Genomic DNA, 27,027 nt, shown 5'->3' with positions numbered 1-27,027 from the left:
GTGGGAGTTTTAGTGACTAGTTTAATATACATGTATATGATGTACCAAGTACAGATAAACTATTAGATCTACTCTGGTATATCATTGTATATCACGGGTTGAGAGCCTCCCTCACAGCTGAGTAATGCTTTCTATCATCTCCTCTCAGCTCCAGTGACTAATTTCATGGTCCCACAGCAGCAATTATATGCTCAGCTCATTCTGAATATTTTATCAGCCATTACATGAAGTGATTTTGATTGTTCTCTGTTGGACTGTTGGCGGAGCCACTGAGCTATATTCGTCCTGTTCATGAGTCTATTGCCGTCTACAAACATGGAGGTATTTTTGGAGCTGTTAAGACACTGTGTTTCCACTTGTTTTGTCACACATTCCATGGGTGAATGGGAGGTGGTATAAACCAGAACGTTGGGCTCAGACTTCACTTGAAGTGGTCACGGTGATATCCGCATTACACCCCAGCCACTGTAAGAGAGACAGCCAGTGACACATTGTGAAATCGCTAAAGCACAGATCGCTAGCAATCCCACCGTACATCCTTGTCAGTCGCTGAGCATTCAGTTCTGAGCTAGTCTTGATTCACTGTGGAATATTTATTTTGTGCTTAAGATGATTGTCCTTCGTGAGGAAGATTTTCATAAGGTAAGTAGACAAGTGATTTATGTTTGCTAGAAACTGTCAGTCTCAAATAGGTGCAGTATCAACCAAAAAGTTTTTATAAATTGTCATCAAATGTTATTCTCTTCATTTGGGGCTTTCCCTATCAGATGTTTAAAATTTCATTAATAATTTTTTTTTTTTGTATTATGAATGAATGATTATGTCTTTACCAAGTTTAGGCCACATCAACAACATTGCAATCATAAACATGTAGTTATAAATATTGTTACATGTACCCTAAATGACCTTAAATTTTCATCCATCACAAACTTTTCCTGATTCTAAGAGTTCTGTTGGGTTTGGAAAGGGGATTTTAGGTTTGCTTGGAACATGGGATGATATTGTTCTGGAAAATTATTGTACATGTAAGTTTCACCGCCAAAAGTAATATTTTATGGCATTTATTTGCCTCTGAAAATACACTTTTGTGGACAAAATTTTAGGGTACATACATGTACAGTGTTACCTGTATTTGAACATGTACAATTTAGTATGGTTAACAAATATGCATTAGAAACATTAGAATAAATTTGATTGTATTTAATTGCAATTAGAAGGGCACCTGTAAAGAACATAAATGTGCTGTGTAGACATAATGTAATTATGTAACATGGCATGAAGTCTCAAACATTGTAGCGTCACGACATGAATTGTGATGCAGTGTCTTAGCACTTCAGAATGTCGGGTTTGGAACAAAATTGAAAACATGAAGTAGGTCTGTTGTTTTACTGTTGCATGAAACTTTTGTTAATGTCTCTAGGTTATGTTCTAAGTAAAAATGTGTGTAGTAAAAAGTAATAATGAATACATGTGGGGTTTGCACCGAGATGAGGTACATGTACAAATATAAAAACGGGATCATTCACCTGAACAGATATGACAGGAAATGTCATGAGTGGGTTTTTTTTAGCCATTATATATATATATATTGCTTTATAGTTGCCAGAACCAATATAATGTTGCCAGGGGCTATTATAAAGCCCTATTCTCTCCCTATAACATACTGCAGTAGTTTGGACAAGTATACAAGAATACTCCTACATTGTACATGCATCACATAAGAGTGATAGGGTACTCTATGTACATGATGTAACTTTACAGTGTAAGTATATAGAGTTACAGCGACAGCACATGTATTGTACCAGTGGTTTGAAAAGCCCATTGAATGATACCAAGCCCAGTTATTACATGTACATGAACATATCTACCAGCACATCCTTGTTAACTATTTGACCTGTGATATACATGCATGTGTTACGGGGAGATATGCCCCTAGCATTTATGGAAACCTATATACTGTATGTACGGTACATATGAATATAGCAAATTATATGAACTGCCTTATTATCATTATTGTAATTGTAACATTTAATTCTGTTTATGTTGTTAAGTTGCAAACCTCTAATTTCTGTTTCTTGTCTGACGTGTTCTGGTGTGGGTGCATTTTGTGCTGCATCAGGAGCCTCTGTGGCTCATTTGATTAGTGCACTAGCGCAGCGTAATGACCAAGAAGCCTCTCACCAATGCGGTCGCTTTGAGTTCAAGTCCACCTCATGCTGACTTCCTCTCGTACATGAGAAGGTCTACTAGCAGCCTGCGGATGGTTATGGGTTTCCTCCAGGCTCTGCCCGGTTTCCCCTCACCATAATGCTGGCCGCATATAAGTGAAATATCCTTGAGTACGGCATAAAACACCAATCAAATAAATAAATAAATAGATTTATGCTGCATCATTACCATATTTCCTCAAATGAAATTCCATCTTTAAACCTGTAAAATCTTTAGAGCAGAGCCCTTTTTAGAGTGCTGTTGCATTCCCTCTAACATCTACATGTACCTGGAAATATATATACTTCACATTATGGAAAGGAAATCGAGAATTGGGCGTGAAGAAATGCAGTACCCATTATGGCTTAATGTGCATACAGGTGTGACCTCATGTACATGTAAACCTACCATGATATCTTTATATGCATGGAAGCACTCACTACTAATACATGCATTTTATATTGTACTAAATCTGTGATTTTATGTACTCGCGTGGAAAGTAATGGAAGATATAAATATACAGGCAGCATATTGGTGTATAGTTTTATCACGTACATTTAAGTGTTCAAAATTAGACTGAGCCAACCAGTTTAAAATAAGGATGACTTTCAAAGCTTGGTTGGCTTTGAAGTTTGTACAAATCGATTTTTGCTAGGTGTCTCATTTATGTATATATAGTCATGTGGGCAAAAAAAAAAGTGAATCGTGGATTACTAAAATGTTTCGATAAAACTGTTTTACTACTCTCCTAACACAAGTAGATTCATTTGTACATGTATGTGCAGTGTAATCATTTCTTCGGTTGATTAAGTTTCAATTAATCCATGGAAACATTGGCCTTTTAGATTAATTATAATTATATTTCTGGACTGATACATTTGATTCATTTTTGATACAGTTTGATTCCGCTTTAACTGGTGCAGTTTGGTTATTTTTGGTTGTTAGCTGGTAGTTTGATAATCATTCTCTTTGCCACATAGGCCAGTTGACTAGTCAAATAAAGATATGACTAACATTGCACATATAATATGTAGAATTCAACTAATTTCATTTTGAGGCTACATTGTACATGTTATCAGCGAGATTTACTTGGTATCAAGGTAGTGATCATTGGCTTGATAACTTCACACATGTCCTCCGGAAACTATGGGCTGTTATACTGTGAACAGTTATGGATGTCTAATCAAAACAGCACCACCAATTTATGCTTTTAAGTTCTGGTATTTGAAAAATTATTTCAACCATTAAATTGGAACACATCCAGCTGATATACATACTGATGTACAGTGCAGAATTGACTGTATATACTGGTTGTACGTGTTCAGTGTTCATGGAGTGTTATAGTGGGCCTCTGAGAAGAGCCAATTGTTAAATTTAACAGCTAGCCTCATTCATCCAAAACTCTTGACAGTTCATCACTGTGGCATGTAAGTGAACATGAAGTCAGCCATTAAGGCTGAATTAATTAATAAAGGTGTATTCCAGAAATGTTATAAAAATATTTTAAAAATTCTACAGCTCTTATCAAGCTGCTCATTTGGTGATGCCATCTTGCCATGTTGTACCTATCTGGAGCGACGTCACAAAACCTAGGAGCTCTCCTGTATCGTCGGTATTGAGCAATGTGGCAATCAGAAAATACCAACAGAACTCCTGATACCCAACCATATGAAAGAGTATTAGTTCTGTCCCCTTTTCAAAAAAGGGGACAAGGGCCTATGTTATTCTTAGGCTGGCGCTCGGTCTGGGCGATTTTTGTGGGCACAAGTGTCATGTTTTAGCAGCCCTGCTTGACCAGGTCTTTGAGCTGCATTAGGCCTAGCTGGCTGTACTAACATCAGAGAATTTACTGACAATAGCAGGAACTTCTGAATGCTCTAAAAGTCTCTTTAATGTAGATTTCCCAAAGATATTCTCCTAATAAATCGAAAAATAATGCAATGCCAAAGTATTTTCTTTGAGCAATGACTCTCCCAAGGCGGTTTTCTTGCCAGCTTACGGAGACAAGTTACTGCAGCCTCCTGGCCAACGTACGCATTTATAGAATTTTTGACATATTTTTCTGTGATAGCTGTGTTCTATATTCTTTTTTCTATGTATATTATACATGTATAGTGTCAAATTAACATGACATTAGACTGTACTGGCTCATTCTTTTTCTTCTAATTTTAAATTTTATTCTAATAGTAGAGAGAAACTGTTTCCGCAGTACAACTACATACATACAGATGCATGGAGAGTGCTGCTGTTTCTGTATCAGCTCAATGAAATGTTGAGGAAATGTAAAATATTGATAATAATTCTATATATAGCATTATTGGTTGTTTGTGATGTGCTGGTTGATCACATGAACAAAATTATGAAGTTAGGCTGATCGCTGATTTTTTTTCAGCCAAACACTGTCCCATGCATGAGCCACTTGCTGCGATTTACACTGAATGACTGTGTGGCATGGTGGGATATGAAGAAGAAGTTCACATACATAGATATACAGTGTGGGAATGTGTGGTGTTAGCAGTGAACGTTATCAATACAATATACACTCATTAGTCCTCACAAGGTCAGTTACTTGGTAAATTACGTTTAGTGTCCAAAACCTATTGCTGCTTTGGCTGCTACTTTTAAGTCAAGAGGTTTGTCAGGTGCTCAGGTAAGGCCAGTTTTTTACTTCAAAACTTCATGTTGTTACAAGTAACAATACTCTTATTTCCTCCACTCATAAAACTGACTGTCATTTACCCATCGCCTTTACTCTGTTACCTGTGTGTATGTGTTTTACCTTCGTTAGCGTTTCCGGTTAATATATTTGGTGGAGTTCAGCTGTTGCCTTACCCCTCATGCGCTTGTGCGCTAGCTTTTCTGAGTTTTCTCGTTACATTTGGTGGAGAAGTTCACCCGTTGCCTCACCTGTCATTAGACTTGTACGTTACCTTTGCCATGTTTTCTTGTTACGGTTGGTGGAGAAGTTCACCCGTTACCTCATCTGTCATTAGACTTGTACGTTACCTTTACCATGTTTTCTTGTTACAGTTGGTGGAGAAGTTCACCCGTTACCTCACCTGTCATTAGACTTGTACATTACCTTTACCATGTTTTCTTGTTACAGTTGGTGGAGAAGTTCACCCGTTACCTCACCTGTCATTACACTTGTACGTTACCTTTACCATGTTTTCTTGTTACGGTTGGTGGAGAAGTTCACCCATTACCTCACCTGTCATTACACTTGTACGTTACCTTTACCATGTTTTCTTGTTACGGTTGGTGGAGAAGTTCACCCGTTACCTCACCTGTCATTACACTTGTACGTTACCTTTCCCATGTTTTCTTGTTACAGTTGGTGGAGAAGTTCACTCGTTACCTCACCTGTCATTAGACTTGCACATTACCTTTCCCATGTTTTCTTGTTACAGTTGGTGGAAAAGTTCACCCATTACCTCACCTGTCATTATACTTGTACGTTACCTTCCCATGTTTTCTTGTTACAGTTGGTGGAGAAGTTCACCCGTTGCCTCAACTGTCATTAGACTTGTACGTTACCTTTCTCATGTTTTCTTGTTACAGTTGGTGGAGGAGTTTACCCGTTGCCTTACTCCTCAGGGACAGGTGGCATCGGCCATAGAATGGAAGACGGCTGTCAAGTTTTTGATGGCACGCAAGTTTGATGTGCGCCGAGCTGTCGATTTATATCGAATGCACGAGGTATGTTAGTTTTACTTGTACTGTATAATTCTAATGTATGTTTGAAATTCATGTCACCTCTGAAATATGTGTAAGTTCTATACAGATTTGATTTCTCTGATCAAAAGAAGAAAAAAAATCTGAGCTCCTGCCTACAGTTGTCTATGGTTCTAAATATTCTGTGTATTAAAAAAGTCTTTAAAATGCTGGTCATTCTTTGTAGATATGAAGACAGAGTGTTGATCAGTTTCAGTTTGAGTTCAAAGGGCATACCTGCTCATACATCTAACTGTTTGAGGCATGGCTGAAAGATTTAAAACCCATTCAGTTTGACTTGTGTTGTGAAGATTTCTCATGATGTTTATACAAGTTTGTCAGACTGTGCATTAGTTTGTACCTGACAGCATGTGATTTGATGCCTGACATTGTCCTTCTCATACTCCTTATTTTCAAGATTACCTTGAGGGAAGTTACCCGACATGGCCTTTCATCTTACAGACATCTGTGACATTTCAATAAATGTGTTCCATTGTGAATCCTTGGCAACGCATCCATCAAAAAAAAAAAAAAAAAAAAAGAAATTTTGAAAAAAAAGGCTGCAATATTTTTATAGTGTGGTGCCATGAGGAATGTTGATTAGGCAGATTTTTTCTGGTTAACTGTGTAAATGAATATGACGTGTACATGTATAACGTGTAAGACCAGGCAGTCGCAATCCAAATATGTGACGGAATCAGATGGGTATACATATAAAAGTATATTGTGAACAAGATTCTTGATTTTTGAGACCATGCATTTGGAAGGGTTCATAGTTTAATCCGTTACCACTGGTTTTGAGGACAATCAGTGCTGGTCCATTGGCTCTGATTGTCAATAGTTTTCCCAGCATTTTCTGCCTAATGACAATGTACCTGTACTCTGTGAATAGTATCGAATGTATTTTTAGAAGCTCCTAGATCGATTGGTTTGTAACTTAACAAGCAATTTTGTTACGCAAATGTCATTATCTGATCAACTATTGCCAAGAGACATTAAAGCTTTATTGGCCTTGCTCTTGCCTGGAGTGGCTTCACTTTAACATATAGCTTAATGTGATGCCGAAAATAGTTGTGGTGGGATAATGTGCTGACTGGTTCAACATTATGACCGTCATGCGTCAAGTCTTCCTCTCGATGTACAAGTATGTCACTAGTGTCTAGCTGTTGCCAGGAATCTGCTCAGGTTTTAAAAGAAAACCTTTTTTCTTTCAAGTCGTAAACTGAGATTTTACCCAGAGAATGTTTTTTGGAAAGCAGACGTAAAATTTGTTAATGCTTCACAGTGAATATGGCTAGAGCAATCCATCCCACATTTATGTGCTGAGGTGGCAAACTTTGTACCTGTAAAGTTTTTCAGGATATCAGCAAACAATGTTTGAAATGTTGGAAGTTTTAAAATATTCAAGAATGTTCCATTTATGCGACTACAGTTAGGTTTATTGGTAGAAAAAAACATGCAATGTCTAGAGGAAGTGATCACACCAACCAGTTGTGGCTGTACCCCACAAACCATGAAACCATAGCCGAATCATTAATACTTTTTTCGAGCTGGCATACACACATCGTAGAAGTATGTGTGTAGAATATCCTACCATTGCAGGTGATCAGGTCCGTGAATTTTACCACGTGTTTTACTCTTTATCTGGTTTTATTCTTGTAAAGAAAAAAAAATTCAGACAGAAAAAATAGATAACACCAGAACGGTGTGAGATTGACGGTGTTATTGATTTCTTTGCTGTACAAGCAAAGCTACCTCAGGGCTAAAAACTGACATTAAGCTTGATTGGCTGCACTTAATTATTTATATCTCTGTCTTTAATCAAAGTTTTTTTTTTTTCGAATTTCAAGATCCAAGAATAGGCTTGAGAGATTTGCTGAAATAGGTCATTCCAAAATGCTACTTTTCTAAGATATCTGCACAGAATTTAGCTAGGACATAGCATAGTCAGATATCATGGACAGGAATAAAATTTCATACGACTGGATGAAATGGTTGTGTTCGAATGAAGGATTGGTTGTGGTGTATTAAGGGTCATCTTGTTGACAAACATTGCTGCATCATTTCTTGCTGATGTTCCCTGATGCTGTACTCAGCTTTGGAAGCTGTTGAGATTAGAAGTTTAAGGGGTCAAGAGAAGGATATATGTATCTTATATGCTTGTCATTTACAACTGATTGTCTTATAGAATTATATGGTGTCTGTCAGTGAACTTTTGAGTGAATCACAGTACTTGCTGTGTATCTGAAGAATCTTACAGCTTTTAAAATTGAGATGGTCACATCTATGTTGGGTACCTTCCCTTGGCACAGAAGCAAAAATGGATCCCCATTTGTAGGAGGTATTGGTTTTTCATGTGGTTACAAACATTACAGCTACAAATCCTCTTCACCCAGAGCATTTTAAGTCATTTGCCCAAAAGTGTACAGAAAATGTATCACTGGCTAAATTTCACAGGGTTATTTCCAGTTTTGTGATATACAAATGAAGAACTTCATAATGGTTAGAGCATCCACCTCAAAGTCTAGAGACTAGGGATCAAACCCGGGTTGGGTCATACCAAAAACTTTTAAAATGGCACTTGTTGCTGCCTCACTTGGTGCTCAACACTGAGAGGAAATGGAAATTTAAAAAAATATTCTTAAGTAAGATATGTTTCAAAGAATTAGCAATCAGGAAATGTCTACTTCATTGACCAACACACATGAAGTTTTAAACCAGTTGGAACATGACAAAGAAAATAACTCACAAATAGGTGATTTACTTATTACATAGACTTATCAGTGGTAACTTCAAAAGTATGCAAGTGGTTTGGGAAATGATCTTGCTGATTAGTTAGCCCAAGAAGCTTCTTCCTTTGTGCACTCTATTGTTGCTTAAACTACATGTATTAGCTGTAGTTGAGCCCATGGGACTGGAGTGTATATATTGTACACTGTATTTCACCTATTTAAGTCCAGCATTTTTCAAGTGACACGTTTTGCTTGATTCTGTTTGATTCATCCGCTTCATAAGGCCACTTAAAGGAGAAGAAAACTTAAAAACATGACACTGTAGGCTGAAGAGCACAATTTTGTCTATCTGGTGGTGCCTGCTGCATAATTTTGTGATTTTTCTTCACCATACACGTGAAGTCTGAAAGTGGCAAAGCTGGCATAAATCGCTGAGTTCATCACTTCTTCCATCTTTAACACCCTGTAATTTATGGTGGGGTTGTGTTGCCTCTCAGCCAGTGAGAATCGTTAAAACTGCCGGCTTGTTCCTGTAAACTTGGAACACACGTCCAACATTCCGGTTTCCCGATCGTCAAGTGGAGAACAAACTGTACTGTTTGCTACCTTCTGGGAAGAAGAGTTCTAGTGGAAATGTACGAACTGTACTTTTCCGGTTTCCGACGGCTTTTCTCCTCCTAACACAGAAGACTTCAGGACCAGTTCCTCGGCAACAGGGAGTTGCCCACAGCGGATTTTGGCGCTGACATTATTTAAAATTTATCAGCTTGAGGTACATATTAGAATTTTTTACGGCATGGACCTGCGAGGAAATGCATACTCTTTCACTCATTTCAATGGTATTTGTTTGATATTTAAATTTTCTTCTCCTTTAAGACTTTTTTGACGAGGTTTAATTTCTTATCAGAAATGTTGAAAAGTTGGCATCCATAGGCCTTCATATATATGCTTCTGAAATTGCATTTAAAGGCAAAAGTGTAGATGACCTACGGTAACAGTTAGATTGGGATATTAGGTGAAACATGGTAAGATTGGGATATGGGGTACACTATGGATGGTAGGGAATACATGTTTCTTCACGTGTTGATGTACATACATATTGGATGTGCAAGTTATGATAACTCATACATATCATGTTGATGTTTGTAGCCTATTAAAAGACTTATGGAAATTGGAATGCATGAGCCATGCTTCATCTTGTGAAGAATAAACTGAACAAGCTATACACTGTACTAGCTATGTTTGGCACAACTATTTTTGTTTTAATTGTGCAACAACAGCTCCTCTGTGTCTCAGTCTTACTTCATGTATACGCTCCCATGTAATCAGGCCTAATTATGAAAATATCCGTAATTACGAGTTACATTTAGTACTGGTGTTTGTCTGACCACGCAGAGACAGATTTGTTCCCATAAACATTTCCTGTCATGGATTTGGGGCTATTTTTGAGCAGAGTTTCCGGTGTTTACCTTAGTGTCCAGGTTAATACTATTTCTAGAGGCTCATTTACGACACATCATGTAAATATATATATACATGTATACATGTGAGAAATGTGTTGCTTAGTCTGCGTGAGGCATGTCAAGGCTGGTCATGATGGCTGTGTGTATAGGGATGTATTTGTACAGTAGAGACGTGACAGTTTCTCACCTGTGGATAGGTGTGCTCTACGTACCTGGACATCTGATGCACCAGGTACGCCAGGATGCTCACGCTCCTCATACACAGTGGCCAACCACGATTTTCATCAATGGGTGAAAGAATACTTGTATATATAAAAGCCTGTATCATCTAAGACCTTTGCAAGACACTTTGGTGTGATCTGCTGTTCATTTTTAAAGGATAATAATTAATTTGGTGTTTTGTGTTTTAATTTGATTTTGAAAATATTGATTTCAAAGAATTTCAGTTTTTGTCTCCTCGTTGTTATTGTTGCAAGCAGCACTGTTAAAAGGACATTTATGTGATTAGTCAAGGTGTGTGGGACATACATGTAAGATTCAGGTCCTTTTTGGCACTCTGTGATTCAACAGCTTTTGAATGAATTGTTATACGTACATGTTTACATTTGAATGCCCTAAACACTTCTGTATGAGCACAAATCTCGTCTATGATTAACTTGCGCGTTTTTCCTGGTTCTGAGAGTTCTATTGAGAATAGAAAGATGTTTTGAGCTGTGCTTGGAACATGGGAAATGATTTAAGGAAATGAATTCCAAGAATCTGGGTCGTGATATCTTAGAATGTAATATTAACAGGATGTTTTCAAACTTCAGTCGACCACATCCTGTTTTCTTTTACATGTAAGTTGTATTACAAAACTAAAAGAACACAGAGTTGTTTCATTATCACTTTCTTTAGCTGAAGTGAGGCGTATTAATGTGGGTAGGTTCTTCCCTCTTAATGCCGTCCTTTATCGTGCTTTGGTTTCAATGCAGTAAGTGTTTAAAATAATGCAGTCCAATTTTGATTACATTGTAAATCAGATACAGTTTAAAAATTAACCTGATCCATGCGAAAGTTTTGCATACTCTAATTCTTCAATCTTTTCAAACATTGTTTTAACCAGTACTTTAAAACATTCGGAGAGAACTATGAGTGTAGAGAAATACTTTGCATAGTTTAATGACGCTTGCATCAGGAGTGACACAAACAAATCATTTTTAGGGACATTTTCATAATGATTCGTATTGTATGCATTAATTCCAATGAAAAAAGTTCTTTAGCGGTTGACTAGCTTGAAGATTTACGGTATTTAACACTTTCCATGAATGTGATTGGTGGTTGGTTTCTCGAGAATAACTGCTCCAAATATTATAAGATTTTTATAAAAGTTTGTGTTCAGGTTCATTTTGTGACGTCCCAGATCAAGTTGGAAAACCAGCTAGCTTCATGGATGACTTCTATGTATTTAGTATAAAATGACGTAATACATAAATGACTTCTTAATTTGGGCACCCTTTTAATAGGCTGATTTGGGCTGAAATATATTTGACATTAAGAATTCATAACTTACTATTTTATGTACTTGTATCAAACTCAGGTGTGAACATTACTTGTAAATCTAAAACACCAATCAAAAAAAAAAAAAAAAAAACATTTAAGTTAAATCTATCAGGCCGTGTTCTCCATAAATTTGGGATTTTTAAAATATATGCTGTAATTTGGACATCTGTAAAGGTTCAAATTTGCTCTTGTATTTGACCCTGCTTGGGGTATAAATTTTTGGAATACGGTTGATCATTTTAGTACACCATTTAATACATGTACTGTTTATGAAATTACATACATATATAGTAGAGAGCAAGCTGATGAACAAGGACCTCATGACTTTGATTTTAGGCAAGATACAGCACGTACTTGTGTATGTATCTTCAAGTGAAATGTTACATTTTTTCACATTATATACCCATATTTGTACATCAGTTTATCGCAATTGAAGAACTCCCATGCTTGCTTTGTGAGAACATGAGACATCAAATTGTCATATATCTGTAAGACTGCCAATAAGAGTGTACTTTTAGTACACTAGTATGCAGTGTTATTTTCATTTTTAACAAATGTGGGAAAAAGGATTCTAAAAACTGTACTCAGTGAAGGGTTTAAAGAATTAGTCATATCCTGAAAGGTGGTGTATTTAGTTGTGTGATATATGCCAGTCACCCTCATAACAGATCATCTGCCAGATGTAGGAAGGTCTGTCAGCAAACTGCAGATGGCCATCGTTTCTCTCACCATAATGCTGGTCGCCCATCGTGTAAGTGAAATGTTCTTGAGTACGGAATAAAACATCAATCAAATGAATAAATAAATTAAAGCTCACTGTCCTGGTATTATGAAAGCAGACATGAAATTAGTGAAAAATAGCCTTTTCAGTCCACCATGTATATGACTATTGACACACCCCGACTTCTCTTCTGCAGAGCATTCGTACCAGGGAAGGGTTCCACTTGATCAATGCTTCAGATGAAGATCTCCGTAAAGAACTAGATACTGGAAAACTCACAGTGCTGGTAAGGACATTTATGATTTGAAGAGCAAATCCTATAAGATTTTGGCCATCCAAGTTAAAATGAATTTGTCAACTTTTCTCACCAGTTTTGCTTATGTGTAGATCTACATGTGTGTCTAGTGTAACATACATGTATTTCATTCATTCTTCTCCTCCATCATTAAGTGTCCAAAACTTCCAGTCTTTCTCCCTGTAGAATTTCAGAGTTTTGCTTATCAGCTGTGAAATCATTTTATTTATGTTAAACTTATGCCAGCAAAAAATGGTTGCTTGTCCACGTTTTTCTGTAGTTCTATTAACATGCATCTTCTGTACCTGGTTTATCGATAGTTGATACCTTTTTTCAGTTGAATAAGTTCATAAATAACAAGTTGTTGACTGTCTGTGTGTGTTTGTGTTACAGCCGAGTCGTGATCTAAATGGAGCAGCTATAGCCTTGTTCACAGCCCGCCAGCACTTCCCACCTCTCTCCACCCACCAGCTTGTTCTCAAAGGACTGGTCTACCAGCTAGATGCCGCCTTAGAAAGGTACCTCATTTTTTCTATGTGACTGAAATGGAAATCTGAAAATAAACAGAATTTAATCTTGTCATTTTTCTGTCATCTTGGTCTGTATATAACTTTGAAAGATGTACATGTATTGGGTTTGTATGGTGACCTATTTACTGCAGAGAACCACTTTGAATGTCTTGACAGGGTTTTAGAATCTTTTGGATAGAACTTTTCACAAAACATGCAGCTTGATCAGGGGTATTGAGCATTGCATCATCACTTTTTAGCCATTGTTCTTTTGCATTGTCTCTTGACTTTTTATTGCAGTTGCAAAACCAATTCAGATTTTTTAAAAAAAAAACTTAAATACAAATTCATTTTTGAGGTTAAACTTCTTAATGTTTATTCCATAGTGGGATGTTCATGAGAAGGTCTTGTTTTGACCAAGACTAGAAAACTTAAAAAAATGACTCAGTGTAAAACATTATACTTTTGATATTTGTATAGTTATAAAGTACATAGTTATAACTGGATCGGTGCACCTTGAGGCATTTGAAAATTAGTTTTGTGATTTTCGTGGAATCTCTTTAGTTGAGCTATTTATGAACAATTTTATCCGTTTTGCATGTAGAAAAGAATACAAAGAGAATGTCTCCAGAGTTATCCCCCTTGAAAAGCTAATCTTTGTTGGCAAGCCTAGCGTACATGTAGATACAAAGGTGCAATGTAAAGGTCATCAATCTTGCATTTTGTACATGTGTGTCTCATTATAGCATGTACATGCTTATGCTTGAATGGTAACCCAACTCATTTTATTCCATTACAGTACACTGTCGATGTTGGTTCTGTTTCTGTTCTTTTTTTTTTTCTGAATGCAAAATTTTCGGAAATTGATGATAAGTGTTATTTGAAGTTGTGTTCTAAGGAATCAACATACATGTAATTTACAGACCTTGTTCTGTGTCACTTTGAACAATTATTGTGTTTTTTGCCTTTTCAGTGTGGAAACGCAGAGGAATGGTCTGGTGTTTATATATGATATGACGGATTCTAAATACAGTAATTTTGATTATGAGCTCAGCATCAAAATATTAACTATGCTAAAGGTGAGTTTATCAAGAAAGACCTTATAGCAGGTTATAGAAAAACCACCCTAATTCTTCAACCTATGCAGCCGCCTCTGCAACCAATATTTTGAAACATTCTGAGAGAACCATGGAGTGTAGTAAAATTATTTGTTCAATTGCATCTTTAGTAAGACAAACAAATCAGTTTAACGTCATTTTCTTAATAACTGTATGCATAATTTCCACTAAAAAAGTACTTTATTGGTTGAAACGTTGAAGATTTACAGTATAGGCTTCAAGGTTATGCTGTTTTCTTTACTATTGGACTTTGGTGAAAGACAACTCGATAAAAGTATTGTCCATTACTGTTTATGACCCTAATGATTTGTTTTTTTTGATTGGTGTTTTACGCCGTACTCAAGAATATTTCACTTATACGACGGCGGCTAATGATTTGTTAAGAAATGACAAGATGTCACATACTAAGAGTATGTCTGATTTGCTGTACCAGTTGCACCATGATAAGGCCACTGAAACTAACAGCAAAATTAGTGACCAACCTTACAGCATTTGAGCCCATATGTCTTGATGCAGCCTTCAAAATATAGGAACTCCACAGAAACCCCTCTGGTAGCCAATGGATGAATGGGACATCAAATGAGAACTCAGGCTGTTTTGTGGCTAAAATATAATAGATCTCTGAGTACATGTGCAGATATACAGGCTTTGTATGCATATTTGTTTTACAGCTGCAGTGCTTCTGAATCGACTGAGTGACAAATACGTGTAAATAAGCTAAAACCCTTGCAAGTCAAAACAAGAAACATTTGAAAAGAAGATTTAAGATCCAACTGGTTAAACTTTTTTGATGGAATTACTATGTCTCACCTAAAGTTTGGTGCATTAAATGAACTTTCAGAAGCACATGGTCTTAAAATGATGCTCTTGATTCCAGTACTTAAGTTTTTCTGATAAGAAATTAATCAAACTTCACAAGAAACTCTTAACTGGTTCTGTCAGGTGGATAGGCAATGTATGAATGAATGTGTCACCTGAGAAACTTAATAAAATATAAATCTTTTATATTTTTACTAAATTTGAAAATGTTTAATTAGAATTACTCTATTAAGCAATTCTATATGTAGTTCATTGATGTCTGATAGGTCAACATGTGTGTTTATTCCGATGATGATAAGCTCTTACTCATTTGATGTTTGTTTCAAAAAGAAATTGAAATTACTTTAGCTTAACATAATTTATGTAACATGCATGTAACAGCTTCGACTGAGAGAGACACTTAACTGATTGTCCCATCTTTAGTATGCATGTATACCTCCTCCCTTCCTCTCTGATAGGTTCTTGAGAATGAGTAGGCAGATTTGGCTCACTAAGCCTGGATCAGTGAGGATTATCTCTCAGCAGGGGATGTCATGATCACTGGTTTAAAGCCACAAGATTACTAAGCTTAGTGCTGTCCTAATTGGCTGATCTTTGCAAGTTATATTTAGCCATGCATCCACTCATATACTGTATTTGTACATTTTAAACAATTTGAATGAGATGTTAAATTTACAAGCAAACCTTTACTCAAACTGAGGCTGTCATACTTTTAATACAGTTTTAATCTTGACACTTAGCATCCTCGAGCAGAGAACTAATGTCATGTGTGTTAGCCTGACCTTGTCATGGTGTGACTGTTCATTCAGTTGATCTTGGCTTTTGTCCCTGTGTGATCATGAGGTGGATTACCACAGCGTGTGAACAGTGTGTGTGGTTTACTTTTTCCCCCTTCTTCCTCTTCACACTGAACCATTACCCAGCACCCCTGTGTAGCGCACACATTTATCCCTAATGTTGTAGTGTAGTAGAGCTTTACCTACACTCTAAAGCTGATGTAATTTGTCAGCTGAGCACCTACATGTACATCCACTAACCCAGCAGTACATGACCTGTTGTTGTTGTTACAGGGTGGGTATCCAGCCAGACTAAAGAAAGTATTAATAGTCACCGCACCTCTCTGGTTTAAAGCACCTTTCAAAATCCTGCGGCTCTTTGTTCGAGAGAAGTTAAGAGACAGGGTAAGTTCATACCTGGAAAACTGAGAACTGGTGTTAGAATGTTTTGACTTGCTTAATTTGGAAAGGTCAGTGGCAGTTTTTCCCCTGTATTTCTGAAGATGTTCTCAGCCATATGAGATGTATGTAATTTGTACAGTTACAGTTCAGCCAGATTGATTTTAAATATCATTAAAATTTCATAAGACTTATGAGATTTCATAACTTTGCTTGTTTTCCCTTTATGTTCATTTAGATGTACATTCTAATAACTTATTGAATAGCGAATGTATTTTTTTTTGTTTGTTTCGTGAACAAGATGTGTATCTTATTTCAGTTTCATTGAATATATGAGTTCTATTTCCTACATATGATATGTTCCTATGGGGCATCACAGACTCAGACAGTTAAAGTTCCGCCTCACTATGACTGTCAGGCTCTGCACTGTTGTGCTGTTTTGTTTTGTTTGTTTTTTTTTGTATAAAAAAAGTGTTTTTAAAGTTTTACTTGTAAATTGTGTAGGACAGCTTGTATAATTTGAAGGCAATCAGGTGTTATAGCTTACATGTTTATGTTTGCCAGGTGTTTACTGTGAACAAGTCCCAGTTGCCCAATCACATCCCCCGAGACAGTATTCCTGAGCACCTGGGTGGAGGTTTGAAGATTAATCATAAAGCATGGCTACAGGTCTGCTTGTTAGTGGCTGCCAATCAGAACCCCGATATGGACAGCTATTTTATCAGCCGGGGTCTTCACGGATCGCTACGCCAGACCAGTATGTCAAGTGTGTCCAGTGACACGGACAATAACGTTGTGTTCAGTGATTTCGAGTCAGAGGGCTCACGTGAAACTGTAAGTGAAAAACACAACCACGAGGAGCGCGAAAAGGAAATGCATGATGCTCTGTTCTTGAACAGTGACACTGAAAAGGAAGTGGCTGTGGAAAAAGAGGACTCACAACATTTCAACTACAAAAGGAGCGGTCTGACAGAAGCCAGCAGGAAGCGCTCCTCAGACAGCTCCCCTTCAGACTCTTACCCCGGGGACGTTCCCCCACCCCCACTTCCCAGGAAAAAGCGCCCTCCATCGGGGCCCAACATTTTAGAAGACTCTATTCATTTGCCAGATTCAGGAGGCATGACTCTAGAGGAGCTTATCAATCACATAAAGACATTACGCAAGAGTGGGCTGTTCCAAGAATATGCAAAAATCAAAATGGAAGCACCCGCTGGAACGTTTAATACTTCAAAGTAAGTAAAAGTGTAGATTAGAGATGTTTGACACTGTTCTTCATGTACTAGAGCTGATATGTAAAGGTATATGTGTGTAAATTATTGTTACTCGCTGATGTACATACATGAATTTGATGTATGATAGCTCATTACCCCGGGTCAGATCCGGATCGGGTCATACAGAAGACTTTAAAAATGATACTTGCTGCTGCCTTGCTTAGTGTTCAGCACTGAGAGCCTTGAGCAAGGAAACATGACTGGCCGGCCCCCGTTTTAATATTGACTGGATGGGGTAACGGTGTCGTGTCTGGTGTCTGCGGCATGATACTTCAGTGGCATCTGCACTCTAGCGGCATGAACTCGCCCTGCCACAAGAAGGCAAAACGTATATGTTGACACACCTGTTGACTCCTCATCGTCATATGAATGAAAAATTGTTAACTAGGACATAAATATTAATTATTCTTCTCTCTGTTTAGTAAGGAGATTAAATTCATTTTGTCCTTAAAATTTAGAATATTTTCTGATTTTAAGATGTTGTTGCAAATCAAACTACATGCCTGTACTCCAGTAATTTGTTTACAAAGTGGTGATCACATATACTGAATAACACTGCTGTAAATTACAATACAAATGTAATACATTACAATCAAATGTTGATGAATATTATATCTTTGTTGAATTCAAGCTCTGAACATCTGCAGTTATGATCAAAGTTCTGGTAAAAATAAAAAGAAGATAAGAAATCAGAGAAGACAACATATATATGTAATGAGCATAGGATATCACATGTATGGTCAGATGTCTTGTGACTAATGATATTCGTATGTTTCTTTTACTTGGATAGAGCTAAGCACAACTTAGCAAAGAACCGCTACACAGATGTGTTGTGTTTTGATCACTCACGAGTGATTTTACCCACGACGGATGATGATCCCAGCACGGATTACATCAATGCTAACTTTGTGGATGGCTACAAACAGAAAAATGCCTACATCTCCACGCAAGGTGAGTTTACACCCTTTGTTGTGGTTATATCAAATGGAATAAAAGCTGTGTGATGGGGAGATTTTGTCTACACCCAGACAACTTTGTACATGTACTGTTTTCTTGAGTATCAAGTCTGTAAGTGTAGTCAGAGGATGTAAAGAAGAGGGGTTATAGTGTAAATAGTGTTTACCACAGTCAAACCTTAGTGATTCTGTAAGGTAGCCTGGATTGGAAGTTGGAGACCATGTGATCACCTTAGCATGAGAAAATGAAATGACCATCTCATGTTGAAACATAGAGAAAAAGGCCTGTTTGTTACATTCCCTCAGTGACCAGTAAACCCTAGTTGTACAAGAAAACATCACATAAGCTTTAATACTATAGGATTACTCAGACTGTCTGGAAATCTGAAAATTTGACAAATCCAATAAATACACTCTCACTAACAGTGATTCTAAAACAGGCATCTTTTTATGTTAGAACATTGGGACTATAATTCTTTTCTCACCATGCTTTGTGTTACTGAGATCACATGGCCTCTGGGCCGTCTTACGGAAAGTCACTTTATAGCATGTTAAGGTTTAATTTGAACTGTTGTATACAGACATACATGTGTTCAGTAGATTAGAAGACATTCGTTGAAACTGATAATGAAATAGAATACATGTGAAGCAAACGTGAAATGATGCTTTAGTTTATCTGTCCCAAAAGTCATGATCGTGCTGGTAGCCAGTGTCCCTTTCTCTGGGGATGATGTCTTTCATTCTAATGGTCAATGATTTATATCTTTTATGGCTAAGATTTCCATCTTGTTTCAAGTTTCTCATCCCATGTAATACATCTTCCTCATTGTAGGACCACTTCCAAAGACATCAGGGGACTTCTGGAGGATGGTTTGGGATCAACAGACTCGGGTGGTCGTCATGACAACAAAGTTAGTAGATGTACTGAAGACGTTCCCTAAAATAATAAAGTGCTTGCAGCAGACTAGGACAAAATCACCTTCTCTGTGGAAGATTTAGAATTGATATCTGCTGATTTGCCATTAGCCCACACCAATCTTAATTTTTGTTTTATAGGCAGAATCACTTTTCGCTGTTAGCAAAGGATAAAAAACCAGGAAAATCATAAAATATCAAGATCAGACAATATAAAAAGGTTTTATTTTTGTTCCATGTGTGAATTTTTTAGTGTCCGCTCACCCTTAAAGCACAGAATAAAGGTGATGTTGCCTTACCTATACCTTTACGATTTATGAATCTATGAACGAGATCAGGTAAATGTAAAAGTGTAGAGCTTTTCCCTAATTAGGTAATGATTGTGTAGCTGGCATTAGTGATGACATACTGTGTAAATGACTGATTTGTTATGTTGACAGAGCAGTAGAGAGGGGACGTATGAAGTGTGGTCAATACTGGCCTAATGAAGAGGAGACCGATGACCAGTATAGTGAATTCCTGGTGTGCAACCGAGCAATCGAACAATACAGAGACTATACAGTCACCTCTCTCATCTTACACAATACAAAGGTAAGAGCCCTAGCTGAACTAGACCATCCATAAATGTCATATATCATGTGATGGTAACAGTGTCAGGCAGTGGGGCATTGTTTACACTTGTACTGCTCAAAAACAGAGACAGGGCAGTAGGAGATAACTAAACCACACCACATATTTTGTGTAATTTCAGTAAAGGTGGTTGTTTTTGTTTAGGGTTTTTTTTTTGGGAGGTCGGGTGGGGGGGTTAAGTGCAAAGGGTATAATCAAACAGTATGACTCAACGTGACGAGGAGCTTGTTTTACCCCTCTGACTAGACAAGCAGGCTGTTTTGTAATTGGCATTGTTATTGGGATCATTTCTCAACTGTTTCCAAGCTGTCATGCTTGTGAACTAGCTCTTTGCCTTACGAACACAATGCCCGTTTTCCTCCCACCATAATGCTGGCCATCGTATAAGTGAAATATTCTTGAGTACAGCATAAAACACCGATCAAATAAACAAATAAATTATGGTCATACATAAAAGGAAATATTTTGGAAAAGAACAGCAGCTTACTCAAACTTGTTTTACTTGTTCTTCATTGTGACCATGATCCAAAATTCATTGCCAGAATGCGGTAACATGTAACATAGCTTGTAAGAGCTGCTTTTCTTTAAGCATACATTGCAGCCATTAATTCCTCAACCTTTTCCCACACAAAAGAGCAACTTTTAGTGTGATTTGAGCACATTTTTAATTTGATTTTTGAGACTAAACTACGCTTGTTCAATTTCAAGTCGAAGTATGAATTTAGCAGTCTACACAGGAAAGTGCCTTCAGACTATCCTTTAATAAACATCACGCAGATAGATTGAAGAATTACACTGACAGAAGTGTGCCTTATATAATGAAATTGCAGTCCTTGACCAGCCTGTAATGTGTTGTATTGGTCATTACAGACGGAGGAGTCCAGGGAAGTTATACACATACAGTTCACAGGCTGGCCAGACTATGGCATACCTCACTCCGCTTCGGCTTTCCTAGACTTCCTGTTCAGCGTCAGAAAATACCAAAGCGAATGTACCAAGGTCATGGGGTCAGCGTGGAAAGGTCACCCGATGGGCCCGCCTATTGTCGTTCATTGTAGTGCTGGGATAGGTAGAACAGGTACGTACAAGTATGAGGCTCATATATTCATGTAATAAGTACATGAAAACAAACATTGTGGCTGTTGCTAATGGATGGTCTGTGATGAGATTTTTCATAGTGACAATGCCAGAATGTTGATTGATAATGTCTTCAGTATACATAGCTATAGCATATATGCCCCTCCCCCACCATCCCCCCAACCAACTTCCAAATTTAAATGACATGCACGTTTGTAAACAAAAAGCAAAACTAAAGGCAGAATCTTAAGTAATCGGCCTGCCACATGGCTTCACTTTTCATGTTTTCTTTTCAGTAAAGAAGTAAAGATACTTTGCAAAAATCAAAGTCTCAGCGAGGGCCCCTGTGGCTAAGTTGGTTAGCGCGCTAGTGCAGCGTAATGACCCGGGAGCCTCTCACCAATGCAGTCGCTGTGTGTTCAAGTCTAGCTCATGCTGACTTCATCTCCGACTGTGTGTGAGAAGGCCTGGCAGCAACCGCCGATGGTTGTGGGTTTCCTCCGGGCTCTGCTCAGTTTCCTCCCACCATAATGCTGGCCGCCGTAGTATAAGTGAAATATTCTTGAGTACGGCGTAAAAACACCAGTCAGATAAACCTCTCAGTGATGCATTGATGAGGCTGGCAGCTGTGTTGAGTTTAGCCCACATTTAAAATTTAAAAACCAGGGAATTTTTGTGTGAATGTTACAGTGCCTGTGTCTCAGACACCTGAGGATTGTTGTCATAAATCTGCATTCTGCACTTACTTCTTGCCAACAAAAAGAGGATTATGAATTTATTTTCTTGCCATTAAAAAGAGGATTATAGATTTGTTTCGTTCCATCAGAGGTTATTATGGGTTTATTTCGTACCATCAAAGAGAATTGTGGTTTATTTCTTGCCTTTAAAAAGAGAATTATGGATTTATTTCGTTCCATCAGACAGGATGATGGATTTATTTCTTGTCATCAAAAAGAGGATTATGGATTTATTTCTTACCATCAAAGAGAGGATTATGGGTTTATTTCTTGCCATCAAAAAGAGGATTATGGGTTTATTTCTTACCATCAAAGAGAGGATTATGGATTTATTTCTTGCCATCCAAAAGAGGATTAGGGATTTTTTTTTGCCGTCAAAGAGTATTAGGGATTTATTTCTTGCCACCCAAAAGAGGATTAGGGATTTTTTTTTGCTGTCAAAGAATATTAGGGATTTATTTCTTGCCGTCAGGAAGAGGATTGCTCTTGTATCACATCATGCTGCATGTAGCATCACATCACGCTAGGGTGCCAGCTTAGAGTCCCATGAGATGGACAGTTCTTGTTCACCCCGACATGTGTAATTCATGTAGACAAATAGTCCCTACCCACCAAGTTTTTTTCGTAATAATGTGTTTATTGTTTATTAATCAGTATTCATAGACTTGTCAGATTGTTTTGACTTCTTACATACAAATATAGGTGAGACGTATGGATAAGGACATGATACAATCATGCATCAACATGATAACCATAAATTTGATATTGGTATAAACCATGAGTTCTGATTATATTTTCAGGTACTTTCATCACAATGGACATAAATCTTCATCGCCTTCACGATGAAGGTGTGGTGGATATCCACGGGACAGTGTGCCGGATCCGCTCCCAGAGAGCCTTCAGTATCCAGATGCCAGATCAGTATGTCTTCTGTCACTTGGCCATAATTGAGTATGCTCAGGCAGAGGGCCTTCTGCTCAATGAGGTGGACTTGGCAGGGTTTGAGAGTGACAGTGACAGCGAGGGTTAGTGCCGTGGATATAGGACGAATACAGCTCACTTAGTTCGGAGTAATCAAGGAAAGGAGCAGTGCCATTGGCAGTGTGTTTCTCAGGAACGGATTTCTTTGGTCACAGTGCAGCCATCGATCACCATTTTGATATTGTACCCCCATTTATATTGGTTGCTGTAAATAAGACCGAAATCATTCCATAAGCCCCTACTTGCCATGGATAGACCCTTATGTGCTGATGTCTTCACAGTCCTTTGTGTAAGATGAACACAGAAATTGTTAGGGCTCTACTATGTACATGTACACACAATAACATGGTGGACATTTGATGCAGTGTTACACCAAGGTGCTCTGAATTTCCTGTTTGGGTTGAACTGGCACCTACAATATTGACAAACACCAGTATGCAGTGGAGTATGCAGATCAGCTGTCACTGAAGCTTTTTTTCAGTACACTTTTACATGAGCCTGTTTTATACAGTATATATTGCCTGTTGGAATCGAGTCAGCTATTGAATTATCATGACACCTGAGTGAGTGAGTGATGGATCATGCTGTTCATTTAGATTTAGAGGTCACAATCAGTCTCATACCAAAGCTACAGCCTTTTTATTGGGTTAATAAACAGGGTGTTGTTATTATAGGTTAGATCTACTGCAAGCTGCAAAGTTTCCGTGTGTTCAATTCAGCACTTGATTTTCAGCTGTGATTTAGACGTCTTATTCTCAGAGCCGTACGTTATTTTAATACTTGCCTCTCGGCTTGAGACTACATCTTACTTCTCATCCTTAACATCATTTATTTCCATACACCTACCTTTATTCTATCTTTTTTCCATCTTATCTTTCCTATGAAGTACTTCGCCTTATTTATTAGATATGGACATAAGCTTTAATAGAGAAAAAAAAACTGAAATACACTATTTTGTTTATGTGTTACCTTTGCTTTAGCACAAGTTTGTTGTCAGTCAGTATTCAAATGACATACAGTTCAGTTCATTAGCACTGCCTGTTAGATGTGAATAGGTATCCACAGGGAATGTATGATTTCTCTCCCTTGCACATGATAATGCTTTCTGTTTTAGTCCCGGTACACCCACTAGATACATGTAATTTTTTGCATCAACGAAAGAAAAGAACAGTGGAGTTTTCCCTGGTATGATTATGGCTCTGGCCATCATTTGCAAATATTGGTGCTTCATTTTATTTTATTTTATTTTAATCATTTTCTTGTCATGTATTTATCTTTGAAAATTTGGAGTTGATGTTATGATCTTTGACAGTATGTGATGGGGAAATCATGTAAAGCGCACATTTATCCATGCAGTTTTCAGTAGTGTAGTATAAAAAATTTTAAGTTTGTTGACATCTAAATATTTTGGCTACAGATACGAGATGTCCTCAAGTCATGTAATGCTTAATCATGTGGGACAAGATTTAGAATAAATCCTTAGCTATTTAGTGACCAACATGTTCAGATTTTTACACATAAAATGTGCCATACTTAGACTTTGATCATTTGTGATTTGGCCCTCATTCGACTTTTATTTGTTTGTGCAAATCACAGTACATGAAGCACTAAATGGCTATGACTTCATATGGTGGAGGGTGAGCCAGGTACTGTAATTTTTCAACCTTTTCAACCACTAAAGCACTTTTTTCAGTTTAATTTATGCAATTAATTATTATGAAAATGATGCTTAAATGATTGTTTGTGTCATTAAAGATGCAGGCTTCATGAAACTGTGCAGATTATTTGTCTACATCCCATAGTTCTCTCAGAATGTTCGAAAATAATGTTTTAAAAGGTTGAAGAGTTACGTGGTATTATCTTCCAGACAAAACTATGGAGCGAGCTGCGTACCTGTATGACAAAGTATATTCTCCGAGTTAATGTTTTAGTTTGGGAGTTAGCCAATGACCTTCCAAATCCCTGTTTTTCGTGACAAAATATTTGGCCTATGCCCCGCTGCTTTTACATACATTTGTATGCACTTAATTTTCCTTTACATTCTTTATTGGTGACCAGTCCTACCTTGCAGTGTATTTTGTCTGCATTGGGCCTTTTCATTGCTGTTAAATTATAAATGTTTCATGAATAGAGGTAGAAGACAGAACCATCTAGTAAGATATGTGAAAATGTTAAGAATGAAAAAGAATAGGTCACCTTATTAGAGTAGCTGTAATAATTAATATAAAGGGTGGTATGTACTTCATGCGATTTTTTTAATATGGAGAGTTTTAATGGCAATTTTTGTGGTAAGTGTCTGTTCTCAGACACTTTAAAAATGATACTGTTTTCTGTTCTGTTGATTATTAGCTCATTGTGTGATCTGAGAGTTTTTATATGAAATGTTGGTAGTATAGCTTGCACCTGTGGAGTGTGTACGGTGTGCTGTTAAGTACTACTGTTATTATAGTCAGAGGGTGTGTTCAAGTGGCGTGCAATGCATAGAATTTACCCGGTTGACCAAAAAAGAAGTTGTGTGGAGAAAATGCTTTCAGTAAATTGAATATGGAAATCGAGACATGGACGATGGGTCTCATCACCATTTGTTGTAAGGTTTTCTAAACTCGTATTGGAAAAAGGTACAATTTGGGCAGCGTTTATCATCAGCATGCATCAAAATGTCAAAGTTGTTATCTGAGAGCAACTTTTGGCATAGAAACAGTATATCGCTGCCCCATAATTACTTCACTGCTTACTTATGCCAGTGCATTCTGGGAAAAACTTTGGCACCATTTTTGTTTGTTATCTGGTTTGTGAAAATTGTAGGTTTTCTGAAACTGCTTTAATTTTATCACAAGTTAACTGTTGTGTGCCAGATCGTGTATCAACAGCTTAGACTCCTTCCCAAACATAGTAACGAGGTATGAACATGGCTTTCACCAACAAATGTTTGGCCGCAAACGATTGATGGTGTAATTAGGTTTTGGGGGGTTTGACTTTCATGACGTCCCGTATATGAAATCTTACAATACAGCTGTACCTATTTGGTTGTAGGAAGGGTTAAAACTTCTATCTACACTATCTTCTGAGTTGTAATGTTCAGCTATTATTTGAGAAATCAACTTTGATGTGTAAATTGGCGAAGTGTTTAGATATCACCTTATCATTTAAGCCTGTTGTGTGGGTTAAAGTGTTTTAGGGTCAGATCTGTGAGTAGGCTAGATCGTGTTGTTTTACTGTAGAGATGGGTAGACCTAGCGTGCAGCGTCGCTGATTTCAGCTTTGTTAACTGTTGTCATTGTTTATACTGTTAATGGTACACTTTTTGTGTAAAACTTTATTAGATGGTTGCTGTTTTTTTTTTACTTAAGTAACTATCTAATGTTAAATCTGGCAAATAAGAAGAAACAGCTTTATTATATTACTTTGCGCTTACTTTAGCCTCTGTTAAACCTGTCATGCAATTCTTATGCTGTATAGGTTATGTAAATATCAAATATCCCAGAGTATATGTATGCGATTGTTTTCTTGACACATAAAGCATTGTATATATCATATTATTATTATTATTATTATTTTGTGATTAATTCATCTTGATTTTCATAAATCATTTGTAGTCGGCTGATAATATTTAATGTGTTCTTCCACATATTTAAGCATGCAAACTGAAAGATACTGTGTTACTTGGTTCTGAACTTTGTCAACAGCCGCTACTTAACAAAATCCTTTGTAATTAAAACTGTATACCTGAATTTACTGTCTTACCATCTCAGTCCTTTGAGAAGTCTGATTTTTCGCACATGTACATTTTGATTGATTGCGACTTTTGAATTGATGTCTGTCTTATAAGAATTAGATTGTTATTGAAGCTGTATTATTGAACAATATTGCTTCACTGGGAGGAAAGGTAGGCCTGTGGCGTCCTTATTGTCACTTTTTGTGGGTCTTAGTTAACGAAACTGGTGTTGAAAATTTACGCGGTCTAAAGTTTGTTGAAAACCCACTCTTTCTTCTACAGGTATGGTCTGCTCGTCTATACATCACAAGTGGGAATATATGTCAGTACCTTGCCAATTGAGATCAGTGGTTTGCCTGCTCTCTGCTGCTTCCTCATTCTATAATATAAAGGACAACATCATGGAGAGTAAAATTCTGACTGCCCGTGTTGAAACTAACGTCATATGC

General features: G+C 37.3%; 1 protein-coding gene across 2 annotated transcripts; it reads left to right on the top strand.

Annotated features, from left to right (window-relative positions):
* On the top strand, positions 1 to 26,907 carry LOC135472732 (tyrosine-protein phosphatase non-receptor type 9-like). Of its 2 annotated transcripts, XM_064752384.1 has the most exons (12): positions 1 to 642; positions 5,770 to 5,907; positions 12,577 to 12,666; positions 13,069 to 13,193; positions 14,158 to 14,263; positions 16,192 to 16,302; positions 16,861 to 17,528; positions 18,358 to 18,518; positions 19,356 to 19,434; positions 19,879 to 20,029; positions 20,939 to 21,146; positions 22,683 to 26,907. In XM_064752384.1, exons 1-12 carry the CDS (start codon positions 610 to 612, stop codon positions 22,910 to 22,912), a joined length of 2,100 nt encoding a protein of 699 aa, XP_064608454.1. In that variant the 5' UTR covers positions 1 to 609; the 3' UTR covers positions 22,913 to 26,907. The 2 variants fall into 2 exon arrangements, with proteins under 2 accessions (XP_064608454.1, XP_064608455.1); XM_064752385.1 differs by lacking the exons at positions 1 to 642; positions 5,770 to 5,907 and adding an exon at positions 12,350 to 12,410 and having other exon boundaries at positions 22,683 to 26,906.
* The last annotated feature ends 120 nt before the right edge of the window (positions 26,908 to 27,027 follow it).

This window comes from Liolophura sinensis, chromosome 8 (genome assembly GCF_032854445.1).
Source record: "Liolophura sinensis isolate JHLJ2023 chromosome 8, CUHK_Ljap_v2, whole genome shotgun sequence".
NCBI lineage: Eukaryota > Metazoa > Mollusca > Polyplacophora > Chitonida > Chitonidae > Liolophura > Liolophura sinensis.
Note: the sequence above shows the minus strand (reverse complement) of the source record. Positions and strands in the feature narration are given on the sequence as shown.